The 24,845-nt window shown below is 34.1% G+C and overlaps 4 protein-coding genes across 7 annotated transcripts in view; 2 read left to right on the top strand and 2 right to left on the bottom strand.

Moving 5' to 3' along the window:
• LOC106152088 (intermembrane lipid transfer protein VPS13A-like) overlaps nucleotides 1-1,627 on the bottom strand; it is a 44,928-nt gene extending 43,301 nt beyond the window's left edge. The window contains exon 1 of one of the 2 annotated variants that reach the window (XM_087002525.1): nucleotides 1,580-1,627. The gene's annotated coding sequence lies outside the window, so the exon portion shown is untranslated. Of the gene's footprint in view, nucleotides 1-53; nucleotides 835-1,579 lie in introns of those variants that run through there. The other variant, XM_087002524.1, reaches the window with a different exon arrangement.
• Nucleotides 1,628-1,658: 31 nt separating this feature from the next.
• LOC106154456 (citramalyl-CoA lyase, mitochondrial) lies at nucleotides 1,659-5,316 on the top strand. Of its 2 annotated transcripts, none has more exons than XM_087002527.1 (7): nucleotides 1,659-1,903; nucleotides 2,253-2,528; nucleotides 2,778-2,972; nucleotides 3,253-3,448; nucleotides 3,593-3,706; nucleotides 3,967-4,145; nucleotides 4,521-5,316. In XM_087002527.1, exons 2-7 carry the CDS (start codon nucleotides 2,268-2,270, stop codon nucleotides 4,629-4,631), a joined length of 1,056 nt encoding a protein of 351 aa, XP_086858653.1. In that variant the 5' UTR covers nucleotides 1,659-1,903; nucleotides 2,253-2,267; the 3' UTR covers nucleotides 4,632-5,316. The 2 variants fall into 2 exon arrangements, with proteins under 2 accessions (XP_086858653.1, XP_013384258.3); XM_013528804.3 differs by having other exon boundaries at nucleotides 1,660-1,899.
• Nucleotides 5,317-6,255: 939 nt separating this feature from the next.
• LOC106152106 (S-adenosylmethionine decarboxylase proenzyme) lies at nucleotides 6,256-17,098 on the bottom strand. Its single transcript, XM_013525600.2, has 12 exons — nucleotides 16,870-17,098; nucleotides 16,643-16,729; nucleotides 16,279-16,405; nucleotides 13,507-13,581; nucleotides 13,330-13,357; nucleotides 12,672-12,714; nucleotides 12,323-12,395; nucleotides 11,983-12,063; nucleotides 11,512-11,604; nucleotides 11,013-11,087; nucleotides 9,874-9,954; nucleotides 6,256-9,603 (listed from the first exon to the last, which is right to left on the bottom strand). Exons 1-12 carry the CDS (start codon nucleotides 16,959-16,961, stop codon nucleotides 9,460-9,462), a joined length of 999 nt encoding a protein of 332 aa, XP_013381054.2. The 5' UTR covers nucleotides 16,962-17,098; the 3' UTR covers nucleotides 6,256-9,459.
• A 364-nt stretch (nucleotides 17,099-17,462) lies between these two features.
• On the top strand, nucleotides 17,463-24,840 carry LOC106152103 (cyclin-dependent kinase 8). Of its 2 annotated transcripts, none has more exons than XM_013525596.3 (12): nucleotides 17,463-17,656; nucleotides 19,893-19,965; nucleotides 20,158-20,268; nucleotides 20,519-20,659; nucleotides 20,962-21,019; nucleotides 21,330-21,461; nucleotides 21,876-22,019; nucleotides 22,262-22,404; nucleotides 22,915-23,012; nucleotides 23,254-23,350; nucleotides 23,587-23,697; nucleotides 24,350-24,840. In XM_013525596.3, exons 1-12 carry the CDS (start codon nucleotides 17,526-17,528, stop codon nucleotides 24,455-24,457), a joined length of 1,347 nt encoding a protein of 448 aa, XP_013381050.1. In that variant the 5' UTR covers nucleotides 17,463-17,525; the 3' UTR covers nucleotides 24,458-24,840. The 2 variants fall into 2 exon arrangements, with proteins under 2 accessions (XP_013381050.1, XP_013381051.1); XM_013525597.3 differs by having other exon boundaries at nucleotides 17,465-17,656; nucleotides 23,587-23,679.
• Nucleotides 24,841-24,845: the final 5 nt, after the last annotated feature.

Genomic DNA, 24,845 nt, shown 5'->3' with positions numbered 1-24,845 from the left:
ACAACTATAATCATACTGTATCATAAATCTGCTTCATTAAGTAGGACACATACCTCTTCATATTTTCCATGTCAATAACTTTGGCAAGATCTGAGTATACAAAGTCTAAGGATATTAATGACCTCATTATATCCTTCTTTTGTCACATATTTACACAAAGCTGGCAAAGCAATTATGTGCACCTGGATTATCTGTGAACAACACGTCTTTACACGTAGTGACTCATTGAGCCACCAGTAGTAAGCTATTGGTGCCTGGAGAGTATTATACTAGATAATTATGATGACTTGTATATAATATTGATAACTGTGACACAAATGCAAGATATCATTAACAACACATTACCAAGTATTATGCACTATACTATATATCCCAGGTAACAGCCTTCAGCATTATACTCTGTTCAGTCAGTCAGCAGTATTAATTTTCAATGTCTTTCTGTGGTTACACTGAACATTACTACAATATATGTATCATGCTAAATATATCTAACAGTACTTGTACTGAACCAGCCTGTGCCTGCTTTTGGTCCATATATCATCCACTGCTTGACTAAGAAAAAACAATTCTACAATCATACATATGATCTAGCTTAACCTTTATCAATAGTAATACTGAGTAATAATGGCAATAATGGGTTTAAAAGACAACTATTCATGAACAGCTCTATAAAAATATTTACAAAAAAAATTGTAGCTACAATTAAGTTTGACTTGGTTTTGCTTGAAATATCCATTGAAAGTCTGAGAAAATTAAACTAAATCACTCTTTAAACAAACAAAAACATGGCCTCCTTTGTGGGAGACTTTTTTTTCAAATAAATGTAACTTTGGAGTGACTCATATTATGGGAATGTTCTCTGCCTTACTATATACTGTATAACAAATACAAGAAAACAGATATATTGTACACTGCAGACAGTTGAAAAGAGCTTAGATTATTGATCTACACTGGGCCAGGAGATGGCTATCCACAACAAATCATACTGATACATTTTGTAGTTTGGACACAAACCACCCAGTTCTCCGTTTCCAGCCAAACCACAATCATGTTTTCATCAAATATGAAAAAGTTTATTGCTTACAAATTAAGGCTGAAAATGCAACATAGAGATGAAATATGGTTAATGATTACAATTACATCTCAGTTTTGCAAAGAGCTCTTACACATACTCACTGACAGTAAATGCTGGTACAGTATTTAATGGCACCTGTACTGTTCTGGTTTATACAGCTATACTGTATGCATCACCAAAAAGGACTCAAGTTAAATGTGCAGATCGACTTAGGGAGCCCCATTGGTGTTGATGTTATACATATATTATATAATTTATGAAGCAACACATGGCCCATGAGAGTCAACTGTAGTCAATGTACATGTAGGCTGAAACAATTATTTACACTAAGTGTGCCTCAAGAAGCCGCTCTACAATTTTACATAAAATATTGGTGTACTACCTTCGTAAAGTAGCGATGTATATAAAACAACACGTTATAGATAAAAGTTACGTGAAAATACACATTTCAAAACAATGCAATCAACTTGAATCAAAAATCTTACACTGCGTACTTGTGCTCACCCGCCTTCTTTCCCTGCTGGGTTTGTTATTATCCGGGCACTTGCAGCGACCTTTGGGGGCATCACTACGTCACTTTCAATATGTCTGCGCCCTTGAGGTGTCATGCATTTTTGTTATGAACTTAGATCGTAGACATACTGAGAATGAATGAACATTTTGCATTGTCATAATATTATTTTTAGTTCGCGGGCAACATGTCAGACTGCAGGTGAAACTTAATCAAATGGTTTATGTGAAGAGAAACTGTAGTGAGCTGTGATCGTGGAAGTCAACTCAAGGATAATTTATTACATTACTAGTACCAGTACTCAGTGCCAGTAGTAAGTGGGTAGTGAGATGCGTTTTCTGTGTCTAGCACGACTTAACATACGTTTAAATAATTGTAATTACTGTACGTCTAGCACAACAGTGAGTATGTTAAACGAGATGAAAGACTTAATTGTTACTCGGGCAAGTTTAAGTAGGAAGCTTGAATAATTTTCTTGATTATGGTTTGTTGCAGCTTACTGTCTATTTGTATGTTATTAACACAGCTGTTAACTTTTGCATTAATGATTTTTGTTCTTTTCCCTGGGCAATGCTATTTCAGTATGCAGGCTTACGTAATACTCACTCACAAAATTGTTACTGCAGCAGGTATTATTATTAATATTGAGCTCTTTAATTTTTTCAGGTGTTTAATGTTACAATGAGTGCCCTATCCTTGGCACTTAAAAGTGCCTGCACTGGTAGTAAAGTTAAATGTCCCATGGTGTTTGCTCAAAGAATAGCTGTTCCTTGCCACAGGCACAAAGTCAGCAGGAGGTTTGCCCATCAGCAGAAATATGTCCCCCGCCGTGCAATGCTCTATGTTCCTGGAGACTCTGAGAAGAAAATTCACAAAATCAGCACTTTAGATGTTGACTGTGCAGTCATGGATTGCGAGGATGGGGTGGCACTCAATAAAAAGGTGTGATACATTACGAAGAAAAGTGTGGATAATATTTCATCATGCACTCTACCATTATCTGCAAATACTTGAAGAATTATGCTCTGATGAGTACTATACCAGGCCTATTTTCCAAATATTTTTGAGTGTTATTGGTTTATTTCTCTGTGATCAGTGTGTCAAGTGGTGAAAGAAAGAATGGAAAATCTTAAAGCTTAAAAGTTAAATAAAGAGTAATTTTTAACTGTTACTTGCTACCTTAAATTTCAGAAAGAAGCGCGAGAAACCATTGCATCAGTGCTGTCAGAAGGAAAATATGATTTTGGCAGAACAGAACGTGGAGTGCGCTGCAATCAAGTAACAAGTGGTTTTGCTGAGGATGATTTTAAAGTCTTGTTTGGTGCCAAAGTTGTACCAGACCTACTGTTGGTTCCAAAAGTAGATACTGTTGATGAAATGGAGTGGGTTAGGTTTATTCTTTTTATTCTATATTCAGATTAAGATTTTTTCGATGGATGTAAGATTTACATCCAGGTTTTCTAAGAACTTAATGAAGTTTAGTTTAATTCATTATATACAAGGTTGCTTTTTGAGCAGAATTTTAAAAATCACTTATTGTAGCATTTTATTTTTATTTATTTATTTCTTTTTTATTTTTTGTTATAACAAAAAAAGGAATACACAAAATATGCCCGACAACCCTTTCATTTAAAGCATAAACATATTAAGTATTGTCTTTCTCTAGATTGCAGATAAGTTGAAAGTCTACCTAGGAGAAAGGCAAATGGGTGCCCCTCTTAATTTAATCTTCCAAATAGAAAGTGCTATAGGACTAATCAATCTCCACCAGATAATTCTCAAAGGATTGGAAAAGTCAGAAGATGGGGTATTTCATTTGACAGGAATCATGTTTGGGTCTGATGATTTCTGTGCAAATATTGGTAAGCATTTTCATATTATTCTTTCCTTTTAATATGATCTTACCTCCTGTTATATACATGTGACATTTAATTTAATTTCATTTCATTTCATTTTGATTTCATTTCAAGTGAGGGATAAGCAATTTTAAATATTTTTAATTTTAGGTGCTAGCCGCACACTAGATGCTTATGAATTGACATATGTCAGACAGAAGATAGTTGTACATGCAAAAGCATATAATTTACAAGCAATAGATATGGTTCAAATTAATTTTAAAGGTAAGTGCTTATGTGGTTAAACACCAACGCAAGCAGCATAAAAAATAACTAAAGCCACAGGAGTTAAAGAGTTTTTCAGTTAACTTGAAAATTGTCGAAATAAGATTTCTCATTTTAAAGCACACCCATGACATTCTGTTTATTAGCAATACTGTACCTGTGACATCTCAGCCTATTTACAGTTCAATTATCTAAAACAAATGAAACTCTATTTTTATTGAGTATAAAAGATTGGTAATTTCTGCCCGTTGACACTGTAGATCTTAATGCCCTACGAGAACAGTCATTGCAAGGATCTCGTATGGGATTTACTGGGAAACAAGTGATCCATCCTAACCAAGTGGCAGTGGTACAGACAGCATTTTCTCCCAGTGAGGAGCAGATTCAGTGGGCAACAGAGATGATAGAGGCATTTAATGAGCACCAGAAATCCGGAAAGGTAAAAGTTGTACATTTTTATCTTTCTCATTGTATGTGCACCTGTGTGCACTCAGGTGTTAACCTGAGCTGTGCATTAGAATTTAAAACATTTGTAACCTATATGTGATATGACTTTAAGACCCCATTCCCACAGATTTTAGATCGATCTATCCCTGTGGGGAGTCTCACTAGATTACTGTCAGCATAGCTGACTTAAGCGTCTGTCCCGCCTACTAAAAGCTGTAAGGGGGTAATTAACTGTTGTGCGTGCTTGGCTGACTGCAATTTAGCGTCAACCCCCAGGGAGTTAGGTCGATCTGGATGGATCGATCTACATCTCTGGGAATGCACTTTAAGTTGCCTTCAAAGTAACCAATATTTTGTCTTTTTTCAGGGTGCCTTTGTGTTCCGTGGAGTTATGATAGACATGCCCAGTGTGTTACAAGCCAGGAATATCGTACAACTTGTTCAAGAACTGGACTTGATTCCACCTAAACAAATTTGATTGTTATGAATTTTAATGAGATTATTTGTATTAGGTTATTTATTGTGTAGCTTGTTGGTTGCAAGGATTGTTAAAGATACAGCACAAATTGGTGGGCTCAAATTGTTACATTATTTGGCAGAAAAATATAGTTTGTTGTACATTTAAATCTGTTGTTGGACACAGTGTCAAGTTGGATCATACTTGATGGCCCGAGTTCTTTTCCTGAATGTATTCTGGTCACATAAATTTCAGAAACTGATGACAAAACTGGCAGGTGACAAACATTAAAATCCAGTTTCATGTTCTGGACATTACCAATAATCATAGTCCAGACTTCCTTTGGTATGCTCTGTTCATTTATGAATAACTGCCTCACCTACTGATATAAAGCATTCCTTTCTTTTGAGAAGGGAAAGGTTGAGATACAATGGCGTTAATAAAGACAGTAGGGCTATATACATAACTAGCTATCATATGGTAATTTATTTTGTCATTAACATGCTTATACTTATCTCCATCGAGTGGTGTGGGTAACCTCACAACTCCAGTGAAATCTGTTAATACTACATGTTCTTGTGAAAGGAATGTCATATCATTGTAAAAAGCATTAAATACTTGAATCCGAAAAAGGTTTAGAATGTAAACAAGACTATATTTTGTTTAGTTTGAAGATTGTTAATTTTAATAAACTTTTAAAAACTTTGTAAGAATAAAATTTGAAAGAGCACAAATTAGGTAGAGGATTAATATTCATGGTGGACATAGACAAGGGTCCCCCTCGCACACACACACAAACACACACACACACACTAAAAAGATGAGGGAGAGAGAACTAGTAGGCACGAGGCTGAGATTATAAGTCTAGGTATGGATGTTTTCAGCATTTACACTTGTCATTTAATCTCTAAATATGGGAGCAGCAGTAGCATTATAAGTATTTTAAGCTCAAAAGTTTAAATTGGACTTATCCACAAGTACATCAAATGCTCTCATGTCTTTTTTCCTCAACTGCAGTGTTCTCTTGCATTGAACAGTAATGAATATTGTGTTTCAAACCTAGGCCCAAGGGGTTTGCTATCATACAAAGTACTTAAAATATAATAGCTTGGTATTGCTTTGGCGCTGTGACAGTTTAAGTCTGGCTCTTAGTACAAATCCAGCTGCCATCACGCTTAACATTGTTATGGAGACATTTATTCAATTTCAAAGGCAATTTATCAGCTGTAACCTCTTTTTTTCAAGTAACTGTTGCTCTCACTTTACATATAGATTAAATGTGAGATGCTATATGGAAGCTATTCAGGCTGTGACAACATTTGTTAAGAGCTGCACTTCTATTAAAATTTGTATAGTATTGTCTATTCTTGGTAATGAAATAGGTTACATGAACTATATCAGTGCTGTTAAATATGATACTGGTGTTTTCCTTTTAATATCAGCATTAAAAATGTATTGTTATTTGCTTGTGATACTATACAGTTTCCAATGGGCATATCAATCTGCATTCTTTTAGCGGCTGGCCTTTTTTCATAATCGCCACTAATAAGGTGTATGGGACTTTTCAGACTCCATAATCATTCTAATAAAACTCTTAAAACTATAATACTTATTGGTAGTTCTTAATAAAGGAGAAGAGATTGAATTTAATCATTTTTCTGTGAAACTGCTTCCCATATTTATTTCAATGATATTCGAGTAAGGACATGTTATAAAATGAATATTTAATCAAGTCCAGTCTTCAGACTAGTTAAAAATATAATGAATTTCTTTAAAAACATAACTGTTATACTAAAACTGTTAATAAGATTTTAGCAGTTTTACAATTAATACTGAAAAGAAGACAAAAATCTTCAGATGCCAATACACAAGCAGGGCATCGAGTTAATATAAAGACCTTCAGAAAGTAGGAAATAAAAGATTCACAAAAATAGAAATTTTGTAGCTAATTATAGCAAGAATATGCATTAATACTTTAAAACAAAAATGGCTCTCACTGCTCCTTCAGCCATCCAAGTCTACCTCACATTTTCTTTTGCTTGTAGTAACTTACACAATATCATAATGATTATACATGTATAAACCTTAAATAGATTAACAAATGCTGCAGCTAATTTGAAAGTTTTTGTAGCTATAACCTGCATTAACAGTTCACTATTGTCAAAAAACTCCAGAAGAAATCTTCCCAAGTTCTTCTTTAATTACACTGCATGATGTAAACAGAGTTATGGTATTAAACAAGCATAAACATTCCATTCTTTGCAAACAAGTACATTTGTATAATTTTTTGACAATAAAAAGTGACTAGTTGCGGTATTTCAACAAGCTTAACATTTTGTAAATAACAGTTGCCATTAAAATGGAACAGAAATATATTGAGTACCATTTGTTATCAATGTGACATTTTACATCATTTCATTTCCCTGGGAAATATTCGGATTCCACTTTGGGGAAGTGGTACAAAAATGACTAGAGGATCAGAGAGGCGATACCGCCTCCGGATATTGTACCACCAGCTGGAGTAAGCGCATGCGTATGGAACCTCCCCCCCCCCCCAAAAAAAAAGGGACACCATCACCAGTCTTGTGCTTGACAAGCTCTATAAAATGCAATCAACAAGAGTTCTCAAAATATGCCAAAAGAAATATAAATAAAAATGGTACAATCAAGCAGATTTTTGAACTGACCTGCATTTTCCTACCATTGATCACTCCTGTGATTCTCTAGACAAAAGGCCTATTGGTTTTCCTTAAAATGTGTTGTCAGTGGTGCATATATGCTGACAAAAGAGAAAAACCTAGGGGCAACACCGGGCACATCTCTGCTAGTTTTGAAGATATGAGGGTCAAGAAAATATGCAAAGCTTAGTTCATGGTGAAAAAGTAGGTCAAAGTCAATTTCAACATCATAGTATATGAATTTCTATTCAAGTTCAATAGTAACCATGGGCATTTCTTTTCGAATTTTGCAGATTTAAAGGTCAGAAAACATGCAAAAAGCAGTTCATCATAAAAATTAGGTCAAAGGACAATTTTAAGTTCACAGTAAATTGCCAGTGTATTACTTCCTATTCAAGTTCAATAGTAACTATGGACCTTTCTCTGCCAGTTTTGGAGATAAAAGAGAATGGAAATTTGCAAAGTTCAATTCATGATGAAAAGTAGGTCAAAGGTCAATTTAAAGGTCTTTTGCTTTCACCACTACAATGTGCTTTTTGATACAGCATAACTCAAAAACCGTATGGAATACAAAAAAACGGAGACCACCCTCAGTGTTGGGCTTTACATGCTCTACAAAATGCAAAAAAGAATGGGTCTCTAACATTAACGGTTCCCGAATTAGAGACAGTTTTCAGTTTCGGTATCTTATGGCCACTACTCCTGTGAAAATACACCGATTGACCCCAAATTCACAGAGATGAAAGATGACCTGAAGGGTAACACTTTCCAATAATATTATTGGTTACGTCTGTGTAGTTTCTGAATATCAGTGCAAATAATTTTTTTTTTCATTAAAAATTTCGTTTTTTGAAAATTTGGCCCATTTGACCTTAAAATGAAGGTCAAAGGTCAAATCCAAGGGCATATTTGAAATCTCCACATATGACTTTTGGTCAGCCGACTGTAGAAATTTTTCCCATAATCCCTTCCGTAGGTTAGATAATTAGCATTTAATTTTGCCATTTTTGGACAAGGGTGCATTGCAATGAGTGCCACACCTAGACCCCAGCACCGACAAAGACCAAATTTTATGTGGAACGAGTTGAGATTATAGGTGACCTAAATCCAAGAGATGGGTATGGAGGCCCTTACCTCTTGGAGGAGAAGTGGTAACGGTAACATGGCGGAGGAGCTGCAGGAGCCGTGGAGCCGTCGAAGTCCGGCAAAACGATCCGGACAGGACTAAAACCATATGTACCGCCAGCGCCTACGCTGGTGGTACAATAATTATACTTTGCTATATGTCTCCAATATTTCATCAAGTACTTAAAACCGATATTGAGCACTGAACAACATTTGTTACTTATCAGGAGAACAACATAATATATAAAAAATAATTTTGCAATTACTGCTGTAAGAGAAGACATCTCAAATTAAAGTAGATATAAGGATATGTTTTGAAATATTAATTTTTTTCTTCTTAACATTTACATCTGATTCATCTGTCAACAATGATTAATCCATACTCTTTTCTCAACTCTTCCAATGTTTTACAAATGAATGTGCATTGATTTGTTTCAACAGACTTACCTGGTTTATGTTTTTGTGCAGCATCAATATGATACTCTGGGGTAGCGCTAGCAATTTTTTTCGCTTAGCCAAATCATTACTTTTTGTCAATTTGTTATCCAAATGGTGTAAATTTGACTAAAATGAGTCAAATCAAGCCCTTTTTGTTTAGCATATTTCAGTCAGTTTTAGCATTTGGGTAAATTGGCGAGTGTTAGCACTACCCCAGATACTTCAAAACATGGCAGAATTTTTCACTGACCAAATCCAGTGAAGATGTTGGTATTACAAACCTGTTGACCTATAGTTTGATGGGTCCCTGCTGGTTGGCATTGTGCCATCATTGCCATGGTGTTGGTTACCATGATTACAGCAAGTTGACTTTTACCACATTGTCTTATATTACATTTTCATCTAGGTTTTAAGGCCAGATATACAAACAACTGCCACATTTTGCGTCTACGTTTTCTACTTTTCCAAATGAACACTACAAAATTATATGAAATATATTGAGTTGTGCAAAATAATAACTGAAATGATTGCTGATTTTCATTTAAGATATACTGCCTCAAACAATTTTTGATGTATTGCAGTTGTAATTGTTGAGGCAAGGCGAGTCCCTAGAAAGGATCACGGGCAAAATGGGCATAGGTGAGAGCGTAATTCTTGAACATGCACAGCTGGTTATCCACTCTTGAAAAGCCAGCAAACTCATCCCACTTCTCACACTGCATATCTTTGTGGACTCCGGCAGCTTTAGAAGCCTAAATCAAGAAATTCATGTAATTTAAAACAATAGCAAATTACTGAGGAATTTGTAACTTTTTTATTATTTGGTATATATAATATATCATGCTGGTGGCATGGTCATACATATTTTGCTTGGATAGATGAAAATAAGGTAATCCATTACCAATGCAAACCATTTCATAACTAACCCTACATTATAAAATTAATGATCAATATTTATGACAAGAGTTTTATTACTTTTTTCTCTTCCTGTGCACATTAATCAATATTCTATATATACTCACCTTATTGGCAAAGACTGTCAACAGGAACTTCCTAGGTTTGAAGCAGTTGAGAACATGCATGATCAAATCATGATAGTCAGCCTGGAAAAGGTTGAACACAATTAATTACAAGAGGTCAGCAAGGGGTGAGACCACCTAAATTCATACCACCAGCTGGCTCCATGTTTGAAACATGAGTGATTTTAAAGGGCCACTCCATGGGATTTTCCCGCCAAAATAAATTGTAAGAGGTTCTCTTCACACGTTTGAAAATCCCCAGTCATATATTTATGTCCTATTATGCTTCTTATATGTCCCAAATCAGACTCCAAAGACAAAAAAACTTTAAATTGCTGTAACTGAAGTGTACCCTGTGTGGTTATTACATATTTTCTCAGTATCCTTGGGTAACCACTGTCAGCTTACAACATTTCAATGTCAGCTTGTAATGTCCATTTTCTTTTTTGTGTGAAAGCGAGGCAAAGTGAGTGATGGCAGATGTCATTTATAATGACTGGCCAGTCATTTAAAGTGAAGTATTAAATTTAAAAAGGAATAAAACATCGAATCCAAGTTCAAGGACAGGTCAAGCAATAATTCACAAGTAGAAAATTAATTGTTCCCCAGGAAAATTCATTTTGAGGGGACAATTTCATGGAGCGGCCCTTAAATACATTTTTATTTATTTATTATATTATCTAATTCTTGCTTCTTTCATTTATTGTTCATTTTGCTATGAAGTTAGATGCATGTAGTAGCCACAATATAAATCACCTGAGTTATAGGTGAATTACACAGGTGCAGAGCACTGTACAAGTGGATTTCAAGTCCAACATGGCCAATAGTGTTGTATCATGGGCAAACAAGACAAATAACAGTAGAGTACCATACTTGCTAATAAAAATAAGTATATCAAGTAAAAGAATAAAGAAGTTTCATTATACTCCCATAAAAAATTTTTAATGGACTATCTTCAAATAGTTTGGAAAAGATTATTAAAAAAATAATGAAGCTTGAACTAATAAGTTGTTTTTAGTCCTTTATTTCATTTATAAATCATATTTCTTTGTTAACTTTTAAATATATCACTGCAAAGAAAAGGCAATGGACAGATGAGGCAACAGATTAGTGAAACAACAAATTCCCAGCCTATTACTCACCTGAGGTACATTAGTTTCAAAGCTGACATAAGAACACTCAGGCTCAGGTGTTATGTGGATAGTTATGTAACGTGCCTAAAATAAATAAGAACATAAGTTGTGCAAATTGGTCTCTGGTACAAATCACATCTTCAAACATACAAGTATGGACTGCTTGACAATGTCAGAATGAAATTGAAGTATTTCAGTATAATATCCTTTTCACGTATGTTTTAGTGACTGTTTCCTTTATATGTTCACACACTGTGATATTCAAATATTCTTTTTTCTTAGAATATAACTGATGAAGTTCTAAAACCAATAGCTATCAAAATAATATTGTTCTTAGTAAAACAGAGGATCAGTTTTTCAGTAATCACACTTCTAAACCTCACAAAATAACCATGCAAATTAAATAAGATGGCTGTGACACAGATGTATGAGTACTAAATGAACTCACTTCTTATCTAATCATAAGTCCTACACAGTTAAGATTGTAATATCAGACAGTAATACTAACATCTGGCAAGATTCCATTCATACTGTAACCACAAGGCTCAAACAGGTAGTCATCAATTTGGGCTCCTGGGAGAAGTTCTGCTATTCCAGAGTGCTGAAACATAAAATTGTTAATATTCCTCTTAAAGTTTTCTGTAGCATGACCGAAAAATAATCATTTTAATATCTGAGAGTTGTAGTTACATAATTATTACTTAATTATTCACTACAAAATCCCAATTAAATAAATGACAGAAAATAAATAACGCTATGTACTTGAGTTTCCCTTGTAACCATACTAGGACATCATACCCATAACAATAATTACTGATCATTGTGTATACTTTATCCTTATTGACATTCAGCAAGTGCCACATCATTTACAAAAACTGTGCACTTAGCACATGCTGCTATGTCACACTTTGATACAAGACAAAACATGAATCAAAGTTAGGTTAATAAATCATCTCTGAAAAACTTTTTTTTCTCTTACTGCAGTTGCCTGGGTTGCAGTCTTGCTCACTTCTGTGGTAAATATTTTCATTACCTCTGGATCCAGACCTGACAGGAGTACGTGTGGAAGTTAAAGGAAACAGCATATATTCTTGTTTGTTTTTCATTAGTAATAACAATTTTGCATTCTTATCTCAACATTAATTTCACACACGTTAAAGAAACAAAATTCCAGCAACATTTTATCCTCCCAAATCATTATCCATGTAAATATGATGGCACAAGGGCACAACTTCTTTCAAATTTAAACAACTAAATTGGAATTCTGATTTGAGGCTGTGCAGAGCCTTTTAATATCAATAACACATTTTAAAGGATATTTCCAAAGTTTGGTCTGGCTCAATCACTCCTCGCCCTGGGCTGGTTAGTTGAGGGTTGGTGGTGTAAAGGTACCTGAACAAAATGATTTTAATATTTCTTTTTAATTGATAATATCTGTAACAGTTTTGGTCTCTCTTGTAAAAGAAAAAATAAAAGGTTATCAACATCAGACCACATCAAAAAATAGAAATACGTTTCATAATATATGAAGCACATGCTGAGATGAAATGCAGAATAACTAAAGATAAATGGAAATTAATGAGGAGTAGTGAAAATATTATGCCAGATGCCCTTTTCAAAGGCTAATCAAAACATTCCTTATATAAATATATAAAATAAATAACTCACCATGCATCAGCATTCAATTTTCCTAGTATATAGGCACCTCCATCTATAATCAAATAGAATAATTTTGTTTTTAAATAAATATACTAGTAGTCAGGCATGTGCGTGTTAAAGGAGAGAGCGAGTTCTATAATATTTGAATGAAACATTTTACCCTTTATTTCAAAAGTGTGTTCAATTGCAAAATTATGCAAAGACTGAAAACATTTTTTAAATCTAAACATAACATATCTTTTATATTATCTTACATGCTTAAAACCTTTAAAAGGATAAAATGAATGCACCATTTTGTCTTTAAGAAGAGGACAGGGTTATATTCCCTTTTTGTTTTACAATCATTTTCAACTGTTTTGAATGCATGTCTGCAAGTGTTAAATCTATGATCAAGTAGATACATGTGGGAAACATAGAAAATATCATAATATTGTGAATATGTTTGTTTCAGGAAACTATCAGTCTGAATGTCCACAATAATCTGGATGTGAAAAAGCAATACGTATGTGTTAAGGCAATATTTTAATTTATAAAACAAATGAGCTCTTGTTTATAGATCTTTTGAAACAGAATTTGTCTTTGCATATTTCAAAAAGCATTTCACACATTAGATTAAAAACATTTTCATCAGACAAATTTTCAAAATAAAAAAATAATAACCACTCGCCTTTAAACAGCTGATCCAAGTATTTTACCTGAATAATAAGATTGAAAATCAAATAAAGATAACATATTTAAACATTAAGTTTTTTTACAAAAGAAAAACTTATATTTTACTCAAAAGACGTGGCTTTATCCACCATGAGAAGACTAGTTATAAAAACATTCAGAAGAAAACTGTTACCTCATCTTCAAATCTCTGGTGAAGCTTTTCCTGCAGTTGTGGCTGCATGAATTTCTTGCGAGAATAAAACACATCCTAAAAGAGTAGCAAAATATTGCTTTTATATGCAAAATGGTTGGTCATGCAATGCAAATAATGTAACCCCGTGTATTTACTTATCTTTACTTAAATTTATGGTCATCCTGCAGTGGTAAACCATATGAACAATATCTGTTAGCCACACCACCAATAAAAGGGCTATTTGGTAATTGCAACTTTTCTCATGAAACATTTAGTCTTAGAATGTGCTAGTTACACAGACAACATGATTAGGAAGACCACCATTTTAAACTAGGAACATTTTGGCTTAGAAGAAAAAATAACCTGTTAGACAATATAAAGGCTAATTAACACACCCTTATATAAAACTTGCTGTGATGATATAAAAATTATAATGTTTATTGCACATCTAGTAGGCTCATGCATTAGTAAAATATCCCTCTAATCAAAATAACGTAATCCGAGGCTGGGTCCCTGAGTGACTTGTGTTTTGACAGCATAAAACCGTGATATGTTTCAAGGATGGTTGTTTTCTGTACTTTCAATGTCTGCATCTCCCTTACGTAAGGTGGTATTATATATATAATGTGTTTAGGTACTAGCAATAAACAAGGTACTGAATGATAAGTATAATACCAGGCTGTGAGAGTTCTTTTGTTCATTGCCAGACCCCCAACAATAAATCAAAAGAACCCTTTTAAAATTAAACCTACAGGCTCTCTTATTTGGGATATGTTTACCTTAAAATTGCTTCATAGATTCCCAGGGTTCTATTTTTTTACTGCACATGACAAGAATGAAATGACTTCAAATTACGTGTTACTAAACTAAAAGTTATGTGGTACAATCAAGGTCAAATCTCAGCTTCAATCCAGACCTCCTCATTCTAATATTCCTCATATTTTTTATACAACTTTATCAATTGTCAATCAAATAAATTATAAATTGACTGGTTACTTCAAACCCAGGTCCCCCTCCCCCCCCCACAAACAAGGTGGACACACACACAATGGCTCTAACAATCAACACAGATTTAAGTAAATCACGGTTTTCAGTTTTTAAGAACAATTCCATGTACAGAATCATTCGTATATCCAAACAAAATACTAAATAAGTTATAATAATGATCTCATTGCAAGGATTGAAAAGGCAGCATCAGCTCTAGTTAATGTTTCATACAGATGCTTAATTATATGACTGAAATCATAGGACTGATTCTTCATACTTGATGACTGCTTGCTTTAAATTGTTTACATTGATAGGAGGCCTGGTTATCATTCAATCTCTGTCACATATCCAGATGTCTCCCATGGCTCTTTGACACACCAAGGTCGAAAGTAAGGATTACAAATGATAATTGCTTATCAAAAATGCATTTGGCTTCAAAAAGTTGAAAGAAAAAAAATGAAAAATGTAAAAGAAAAAAATTTTTTTTCAAACTGTGTTCACACACTAACAGGCATTTGTTATGTGTTTTATGACAAATGCAAGCAAAAATACTTTCACATTAATAATTAATGGTAGTAATGTAACATTATGCCGCAAGGTCTCATGGATCAGTTTTTTACAGGAAAAGTTAGCATGGTGCATATTAAATGTTTTGAATTTCCTTTAAGATACATTTTATTCAGAAATTGAGCAGATATGACACGTTACTGAGCTCAATTTTCATTTTAACTAGCTGAATGTTCTCCCGGTAGGGACATATAGTGCCTCCTTAAGTGACAGTCACCTAGATGGGACCTAAATAGATAACATATCTTTATACTAAATCATTACTGGATGCCATGGTGTCTCCTTTAAGCGTATAATGTCTTCCAAAGGGATGATAACAAGTACCAATTTAGATTTACATAAGTGTATTAATATTATGAACCTGAAGCTGGTATTTCTCTGGTGCAAGGAATGTATGTTTTTCAACTTTAAACTCTCCTCATAATGGTCAGTGAAAGAAGGTTCAGAAGTGGACAGCGCTGTAACAATGAAAGCCACTCTCTCTCTCTTTCATGTAAACAGTGTTGTGTTGGTTGATAGAAATATGGCATGAACCCCTCATATGTGTAACAATCCTATTTCAAAAATGTGATCACAACGGCTATACAGACACAACAACTAGTGCAGTCTTAAATGTCAAACCATCAGAAATTGATACATCTGTCTTGGGTCTTAAACAAAAAATAGAAGATCTATTTTTCATGAAACATTTTAAAAAGATATCACAGTGTAAAAATGTTTCATACTAACTAACCTATCATAAGAACTCCCAATCAAAAGTTGAAATGCCAAGATCAATTTTATTCATTTACTTCATCATGCTCTTTTTAGACTAAGACCCATTCCTATACCTAGATTGATCTAGTAGGATCGCCCGTAGGAATTTTCACTAAATTGAATTCAGCTTAAGAGGCTCTGATGTCTGGCATGCCTACTGAAGCTGTTAGGGGGTAATTAACTATTGTTTAGCAGCTTCAGTAGGCATGTCAGACATCAGAGCTGCTTAAGCTGAATGCAATTTAGCCAGAACCCCCTCCTAGATGAGTTGATCCTGCTAGATCGATCTAGGTATGGGAACAAGGAATAATACATCATTACCCTTTTTCTTTTGATCTTTTGAGGTATCTTGCCATCTGGAAAACTATAAGCACATGAAAATGAAAATTTAAGACAGTATTATCAAATTTAATTAGGAATATCAATAATATGCTATGAATAATAAACATATGAAAATATTACCTCAACAATGTCAAATCCACAATATTCTTTCACCTTCTTAAGCAGTGGCTGGACAGCATACAGTAAAGTGGTAGTGCCACAAGTCTTCAGAATAAATCGATTCTTCGATATAAACATGCTGCTTTCACTATTATAAAAAAAATTAAAACAACACTGCACTGGATAATAAATGACGTACAAGACTAAACTTTCCATGACCTCCATTTAACACATAAATAGAGCACATACAGAGAACACATAAATACAAGAAACCCATACAAGACCTTCAAATCGTGTTCTTTAGTTGTATTAGTATTCTAAGTTTCTCATAATTGTTGCCGCTAAGCTAGCTTCAGCGTATCTTTTCAGACAAATGTTGACTTACCTGAGAACATAGGCATGGATGCTTTCATTCTTGACAACACTAAGAATTTTACATTGGACCAAATCAAGTAGGTCATCCCAAAATTCCCTACAATTGAAAATATATTTAAAAAATATAAAAATAATAATAAGTCAAAAGATTGCTTGTGTTTCTCCGATTCTTGGACACAGTAAACAATGCCTTGGGTCTTGATAAGTCATTAGCGACCTTACACAACCCAGACTTACCGAGGAATCAGGCGAAGATCAGCTGTTCTATCCTTATGTGAAGAACCAAACCACACTTCTAATAGTTTCTCTGTGCCCTCAAAGAAACTCATTTTGGTATGTTTCTGATTTCTTTTTCTGAAGCGATTTTGTGAGGTTACCACACGCCGAGTGATGGTTCAAGTGGAGAGCACTAGAAAAGAGCGGCGATACAGAAGAGCGCACTGGTGGGAGTGCCGACAATGGGTTCTGGCGAGCGATTTAGATGAAAGTAAAATAGGGAACATGAATATTTTAATGGCAAATTATTTTATCAAACTATAATAAAACGATCACAATATTTCAATTTCATATCTTTTATTTGGTATTTATATTTTGTAAAGACTATTTAGACATATAATTCATTTTATTATTTTTCCAATATGATTTTTAATCTATCTTCATATTACTCTTAGTTTTATAGATATCCAGCCAAAGTCCATGTCGAAAAATAAACATTGATATTTAAATATAAATAAAAAGAATATTTGTCTCTTATTTCTTATTAGGGAATTTCAGTACGTGGCAGTAACGAATTTTGTTCATGAGTTGGATAATAAATCAATGGAGAGACTATATAAGTTTTACATCGGAAATGGGTACTGGCATGTCCTAAAAAGTTCGGGAACAAGCGGAATATGGTGGACTACGATTACAAAGTAAAATGTGCTTCCGAGAGACAAAAAGTTGAGGACGAATTTGAATATGAAGGGTGCAAAGTAGGAAGGGGAACTTATGGCCATGTCTATAAAGCCAGAAGAAAAAACAGGTACGAGCAAAAGCCAAAGCAATGGCGCCGGTCACGCTCGGCTGTCACCTTGATTGGATAGTAAACGATTGTCGTAAAATCGCTAAATGATATTAAAACCGGGTGCATAAACTTGAAAACCACCTACAACAACCTTGGACTACCACATTAATCCAATACAATGCAAAAATAAACTAATAAACTATAACAAGTGGTTAAAGCCTTCAAACCGAATGTCGTAAAGTCCCCATATACCTCCATAGAGATAGGTATATCAGAAAAATTTTCAAACTGATCAGAAAATTAAAATACTTATATCATCTGAAAGGTAATGCAAAAACCGGATGAAATCATTTGGAATTTTTTAAATATTCCTACAAGCAACAAAGATATTGAAGTTTTTTAACTGCAAAAATCCACCAAAAGTGTCCACACTTCTCAGCTCAAAACCTGTGCCCACTGACCAGCAGTGATCACTCAGGCGCAGCAGAGCACCCTGTGTGTCTTTGTGTGCTCAGCCTATTGTCTGGCTCACATAGCCTGTGACTAATCAGGGCAGAGCTATTTCCCTGTGGTAATTTTCACATCATGTAATATTGCGGATTAAATTAACTATACTTCGCAACCTTCAAATTTCATGATTTTTCTACATAATATAGCAAATTTCATAAACTTTGCTGGATATAAATTTCAAAAAGATGATACCAGCACTTACCTGAAATTTTTTAGCATTTTGTAGAGGCAAAACTTAAAACAAGCAGAACCGAAACTTGTCAAAGACTGCAACATGGGAAAATCATGTGACCGGATTTTACTCTTTGATTTACAACTTATTTAGTTAATGGCTTGTATTAGTTTTTTTACGCAGCGCTAAAAGAGAGATTTAAAAAAGGGGTTCCATAGGCGAACTGTCAGCAGGCCGACTTCAGTTTAACACTTCACTGCCCGTGGACAGTTACGACTGTAGCGCCCCTAGCGGATTGTGATCTACCTAATAGAGACAATAAAATAGAATGAGCTTGTGAAACAAGAAAAATCCAGTTCCAACATAATAATCGAAATAAAATACTGCCGGGCATCGGAGCGGCCTAAAACTTGGCACGCTTACCGCTAATACTGCAGGCTACATCATCCCGTCGCTCGTTTGTAAATTCCGTGCATGGCATACGCACAATCAAACCGTAAAAAACAAATTCTCGGGGTGTCGTTGGCTAGTTCCACTCAACAATCCAATTCAGGAAATGACGTAACCGCAGAGGTCGCATTGTCCAATGGCATGGCTTCTTTTTCGTAATGGTAGGTTAGAGTGGACCTGGCCAACGACACCCCGAGAATTTGTTTTTTACGGTTTGATTGTGCGTATGCCATGCACGGAATTTACAAACGAGCGACGGGATGATGTAGCCTGCAGTATTAGCGGTAAGCGTGCCAAGTTTTAGGCCGCTCCGATGCCCGGCAGTATTTTATTTCGATTATTATGTTGGAACTGGATTTTTCTTGTTTCACAAGCTCATTCTATTTTATTGTCTCTATGGAGGTATATGGGGACTTTACGACATTCGGTTTGAAGGCTTTAACCACTTGTTATAGTTTATGTTTGCATTGTATTGGATTAATGTGGCAGTCCAAGGTTGTTGTAGGTGGTTTTCAGGTTTATGCACCCGGTTTTAATATCATTTAGCGATTTTACGACAATCGTTTACTATCCAATCAAGGTGACAGCCGAGCGTGGCGCCGGTGCTTGGTCCTGTGAGTGGCTGCCTCTAGTTTTAACTGAAAACTCAAATTTAACGTTAATATGCAGTTATTTTTTTCTATCTAAGCAGAAGTGCAACTTACGATTTTTTCACCTGTAGCGACCTCCGGTCGTAAGACCACTAAGCCATTTCTTCCTACTTTTTCTTACAACTCAAAATCATATCTGAATAGAACCTTATTGATAAAACACCTTTTAATATAAACCACAATTACCACATAATGCATATAAATAAACCATTTTATAACCTTACCATATGCTTAGTTTGATCCACTTGCCGAGTCACTGCTCAGTGCGAGTGGATCACAACCAAACATCAGGGGTTTTTAGAATAATAATAGCATAATAGTACACAATATGTCATGATATAAATATATAATTATGTGCCCTATCTTCTTATTTATTTTATTTGTTCCCCATGTTGGAATGTTATATGTCTGTCTTTTGGAAATAAACATATTAATAATTTGCTTAATAATGCCCACATGATGTCTTTTACAGTGATGGGCGAGAATATGCTTTGAAGCAGATAGAAGGCACAGGAATCTCAATGTCTGCGTGCAGAGAAATAGCAGTAAGCATTTCCATAAAACATTAAAAGCTGTAAACTGGATACTTTGCAACAGCAAATATTTCATTTTATTCTTACTATTATTGTTTTACAACATCTCAGAGGAAAGATATTCATTTTATTATGTAATTATCGCTATTTTTTTTTAATGAACTCCAAGTGTTACAGGTTTTTTTTTTTTTTTACTTTTTTCAGCTTCTTAGAGAACTCAAGCATCCAAATGTTATTTCCTTACAAAAAGTATTTCTATCACATAGTGACAGAAAAGTGTGGTTATTGTTTGATTATGCTGAGCATGATTTATGGGTAAGTTGGTATGGATAGTTCAGAAACAATTTAGTTGATATATTCATGAAATACAGCATTATATAATTCTATTGACAAGATATGTACAATGGACTCAGAGGTTAGATGCAAATGCATTAAGAACTCTTCCATATCTGTTATGAGATCTGTTAGAAAAAGAAAATAATATTTTCTTCTTATGATTGTTCCCCTATTTCTACATTTTTTGTTAGATATTTCATTGAACTCTTTGTAATTTCATATTTTTCAGCACATAATTAAGTTTCACAGAGCAGCAAAGGCCAACAAAAAGCCTGTAAATGTTCCTCGGAATTTTGTGAAATCTTTACTTTATCAGATCCTGGATGGAATACATTATCTTCATGCAAATTGGGTGCTACATAGAGATTTAGTAAGTTGCCTTATATCACTAATATGCAAAGAAATGGACAGGTTTCCTTTTTGTTTGGATGGTTTCACTGATCCTGTCACTCATGTGAAAAATAATATGGTTCAAAGATTTTTTTATTTATTTGAAAGCTTTGAAGAATAGAAAATGTTTTTTCAGTTACATAGGGGCAGCATTTCAATTAATGTATTTAAAATGTCACTGAATATTAGTGATTCTCTACTGTGATTTATAATATTTTGTTCTTGATGAACAACTCGTATCTGATGAACCAGGTTGGTTAAAATAGAAAGTATTATTTTCAGAAACCAGCTAATATTTTAGTTATGGGCGAAGGTCCAGAGAGAGGCCGGGTTAAAATAGGTTAGTTATGCTGGTTGAAAGTGGTTACACATCAGTCATCATATTTGTAACTGTGTTAAGTTTAAGTGTATGTTTTTATAATATAGATTGATCCTGGTATGGGCAGAATGCATCCCACATGAAATGCAGTGCTTTACATATTTTATGATTTAGTTTATAATCTTACCTCCTTACTTGCCAGTTTCAATTTTTGGACTTCTCACAACATTTTTCGTATCTTTGGATGTATAAATATATCTTAAATTTTACATGTAGTGGTCTCTAAATGCATCCTGTTAACCTTATTTTGGTTATTGTCATTATTTTTCAGCTGATATGGGTTTTGCCAGGTTATTCAATGCACCTCTCAAACCATTGGCAGATTTGGATCCAGTGGTTGTTACCTTCTGGTACAGAGCCCCAGAGTTACTGTTAGGTGCAAGGCATTATACTAAAGCAATAGGTAATAAAATGGGCTGAATGCTTCATAATATCTGTATTATTTAATTTTTTTCTTATATAACAAATAATACTAAATTCTGGTGAATGTTTTATGTTTAACAGACAGAGAAAGAGAAGAAGTTAAACCCCTTAGACATACCAGTAAAGAATTGGCCCTTTTCTTCTTAATAACAAGGCAACCAGCTCTGATTATGTTGTTTTTGTGGTATCTCCATTCGAGTTTGTATGACATGCAAGATAAAAATTTAAACCTTGAGACATGAAGAATAAGCTCTTTTATTTTAAATTGACGGAAAAATAATACTGACCACAATGTTGTCTTATATATTCTTATGAAATACAAGACAATTAAATGAGATATCTGGTTAGTAGCATTGGGGAAAGATTTACCAACTTTTTTTTTTTAATCTTTCAGACATTTGGGCTATAGGCTGTATATTTGCAGAGCTGCTGACCTCAGAACCTATCTTTCACTGTAGACAGGAGGACATCAAAACCAGTAATCCATATCATCATGACCAGCTTGATAGGATATTCAATGTGATGGGATTTCCACAAGGTTTTTTTTTCAGTTCCTTTATATGATGTATCTCCTTATTTTTTATTCAATTTTTAGAGCATTAGCTGTATGACTAATCGGCCAATTATCATTCTCTCAAATATGCCTGCATTTAGATGGATTTTTTTTATATGAATTCATGATTTATTTTATCCATTTTTCCAATGTTTGTAATAAAGATCTCATAAACCTGATTTTTTCCAAATGAAAAAGATAAATGTTGTATATTGTTTTTGTTGAAGACAAAGACTGGGAAGACATCAAAAAGATGCCTGAACACCCAACATTAATGAAGGATTTCAAGAAGTCCAGTTACGTAAATTGTACATTGACAAAGTACATGGAAAAACACAAGGTGCACCCAGACAGCAAAGCATTCCGTCTTGTAAGTTTAGTTTATTGTGAAGTGGCACTTGGATATAGGCAACAACAAAAAAACATACACATATGCCTTTTCAAATGTGAATATTTGGTTCACTTTTTAAACTTGATTCCAATTGTAAAAGCACTATTACAGTTGACTTTTCACCCTGATTGCACTAATTATCAACAAAGTCAAGGCAAAGAAATCGGCAGGCCAAGTTTACAAATCACTTGCCACCACATCTGGCTCAAGTGAGTCTGTGTTACAAGATAAATTACAGAGAGAAAGGGTGCTCTTATCATTTAAAAATTGTATAATGTAGATATATAAATCTCCTGGGACAAATGAACTTGTTCAAATCTTTAAGATTTATTTGCATTTATTATGGCAGAATTAATGTTAACAAGAAAGTAAGATAGCAAGATTCAATTTTATTCTTTTAGAATATAGTTACTGTTTGGTTTGGGATATCAGTTTGAACCTGTTGTTATTTTTAAGTGCATTTTTTCTTCTTTCACCACCCCTGCACAGCTCCAAAAACTTCTTACAATGGACCCTACTAAAAGAATAACATCAGAACAGGCAATGCAGGATGCTTACTTTATGGAAGACCCCTCACCATGTCCTGAGTAAGATATGAATCTCTCAGAGATTTTAAAAAATTTAAGGCTATGAAAAAGTCATGTATTATCATAGTTAAGTAATAAGCATTTGTAACAAGCATTTCAATGTACTTAAACGAACCAACTGATTGTATTTAAAAAAAAAACATCATATTTTATCAACTTTTTGTGAATTAATCGGTGAATATAGTTCAATGTCATGGTGGTTTAAATACTATTTTTGAATGGTGTCACAATTATCTTTCAGTGTGTTTGAAGGTTTACCAATTCCTTATCCAAAGAGAGAATTTATAACAGATGATGAACCTACAAATGACAATGAAAAATCTGATAATGCAAGCAAGGTATTGGATCTCTAAGACGCCTTTTATCTCTAATTCATTTGTCTAGCATGGCATCTAAAAGGGGGAGGGTATATCTTTGTGTGTTTTAATGCCTTCACATAGGAGGATGTCCCTTTGTTTACAAATCAAAGCATGTTATTTCACATCATTCTAGGTATGTTATATACAGTGAAGAAAATTGGAATATTAATACCATGATGTGCTTTTTTTAAAATAAGTCCTATTCTCCTTGACAGGCCACAGGGGGAAATGACCAGTCGTCCAGTCACGGCCAGCCACCTGCTAAACGTGTTCGAGTCATGCAGCCCAATACAAATAATGGAACAATGGTATCTAATGAGTATCAGGTAGATCTGTTCATTAAAACTGGAAATACTCCCAGCATGATAGTGGTGTTGTCTAGTACAGCTTTTGTCATCATTTACATGACAGTTTGTTCCTTGTCAGTGATTTATACAAAAATACCAATGAAAGCTTACGGAATCTTCTAGCAGGCTGGCAAAAATGCTTTGAAGTCGCTTAAAAAGATGATCATTTAAATTTTGCATATGTTTAATTTCTTAATTCAAAATTTTAAAACTGACAACCACAAATGACTGAAACCAGTTCAAGTGAGTAGTTTGTACTTGATGTGTTCTCTAGCTGATGTACTTTCTAGCATGTAAACACTGAGTACATGTTCTTTCGTATGTTCAGTAGCAGTGCCTTACTGTATATCTTCAATGTATTAAGGTCAAAATTGAGAGTAAAATTAGGAGATCATGTGGAGGATTATAGTGTATCTATTTTAATTTATGTTCTACTTCTACATTTTCAAAGGAGTGTATCATAAAGCATATTTCTGAGTTCCATTCAGCAGTGAATGGAGGTTTTTCAGTATTACTTTCAAATGTTTCTTTTTATACATTCATTATTTTTGGGGTCTAAAATTTGAAAAACTTAATTGTTGTATTAAAAACAGATTTTTCTTCTGTTCTTATTCAATATTTTTATTTACAGAGAAATGTTCATGGAATGCCAGGAAACCAAGGCCAACAGCATTCATATTCCTCAACACAAAGCACTCAGGGAACTAATTCCACAGTATATGGGCAGACAAGATTTTAATACAAATTTGACAGTTTTTTAAGGATTGATAATCCCAAGATTGCATTTAATAACTTATCTAGAAGACATGTTTGCAACATGCATTAACAAACATTGCCTTATGGAAGAAATCATAATGGGAGTCTCATTTTGTTTGTAGTAATGGTATGCTTCGTTTAAGAAAACAGTAAATACTTCAGTTCAGAAAGGCATTCGTTTTTGAGGCTAATATGACAGATGCTGGTTGCTACATTGGATGTTGAACAGACTGTTACAAAGATAAATATGTCACTAATCATGATCAGAATCAAGTACCATATTTAATTGCTATTTGATTTTTTTAATGTGGATAGGTGTAAACAAATTCCTTCAGGTTTTCAGGAAATGAATTAATAGAAAATGCAGTTAC

The sequence above is a fragment of the Lingula anatina genome, chromosome 1 (assembly GCF_051362555.1).
Source record: "Lingula anatina isolate TDL-2025a chromosome 1, LinAna3.0, whole genome shotgun sequence".
In the NCBI taxonomy this organism is placed as follows: Eukaryota; Metazoa; Brachiopoda; class Lingulata; order Lingulida; family Lingulidae; genus Lingula; species Lingula anatina.
This window is presented reverse-complemented; position numbering and strand designations above follow the sequence as displayed.

Coding starts and splice junctions, on each gene's coding strand:
- LOC106152103 (XM_013525596.3), top strand. CDS start 17,526: ATGGTGGACTACGATTACAAAGTAAAATGTGCTTCCGAGAGACAAAAA. Junction 22,405..22,914: donor ACAGCAAAGCATTCCGTCTT/GTAAGTTTAGTT, acceptor ACCCCTGCACAG/CTCCAAAAACTTCTTACAAT. Junction 23,698..24,349: donor TGGTATCTAATGAGTATCAG/GTAGATCTGTTC, acceptor TTTTATTTACAG/AGAAATGTTCATGGAATGCC.
- LOC106152106 (XM_013525600.2), bottom strand. CDS start 16,961: ATGAGTTTCTTTGAGGGCACAGAGAAACTATTAGAAGTGTGGTTTGGT. Junction 16,406..16,642: donor ATCCATGCCTATGTTCTCAG/GTAAGTCAACAT, acceptor TTTTTATAATAG/TGAAAGCAGCATGTTTATAT. Junction 11,088..11,511: donor TGAATGGAATCTTGCCAGAT/GTTAGTATTACT, acceptor TATTTATTTTAG/GCACGTTACATAACTATCCA.
- LOC106154456 (XM_087002527.1), top strand. CDS start 2,268: ATGAGTGCCCTATCCTTGGCACTTAAAAGTGCCTGCACTGGTAGTAAA. Junction 2,973..3,252: donor CTGTTGATGAAATGGAGTGG/GTTAGGTTTATT, acceptor GTCTTTCTCTAG/ATTGCAGATAAGTTGAAAGT. Junction 3,707..3,966: donor GGTTCAAATTAATTTTAAAG/GTAAGTGCTTAT, acceptor TTGACACTGTAG/ATCTTAATGCCCTACGAGAA.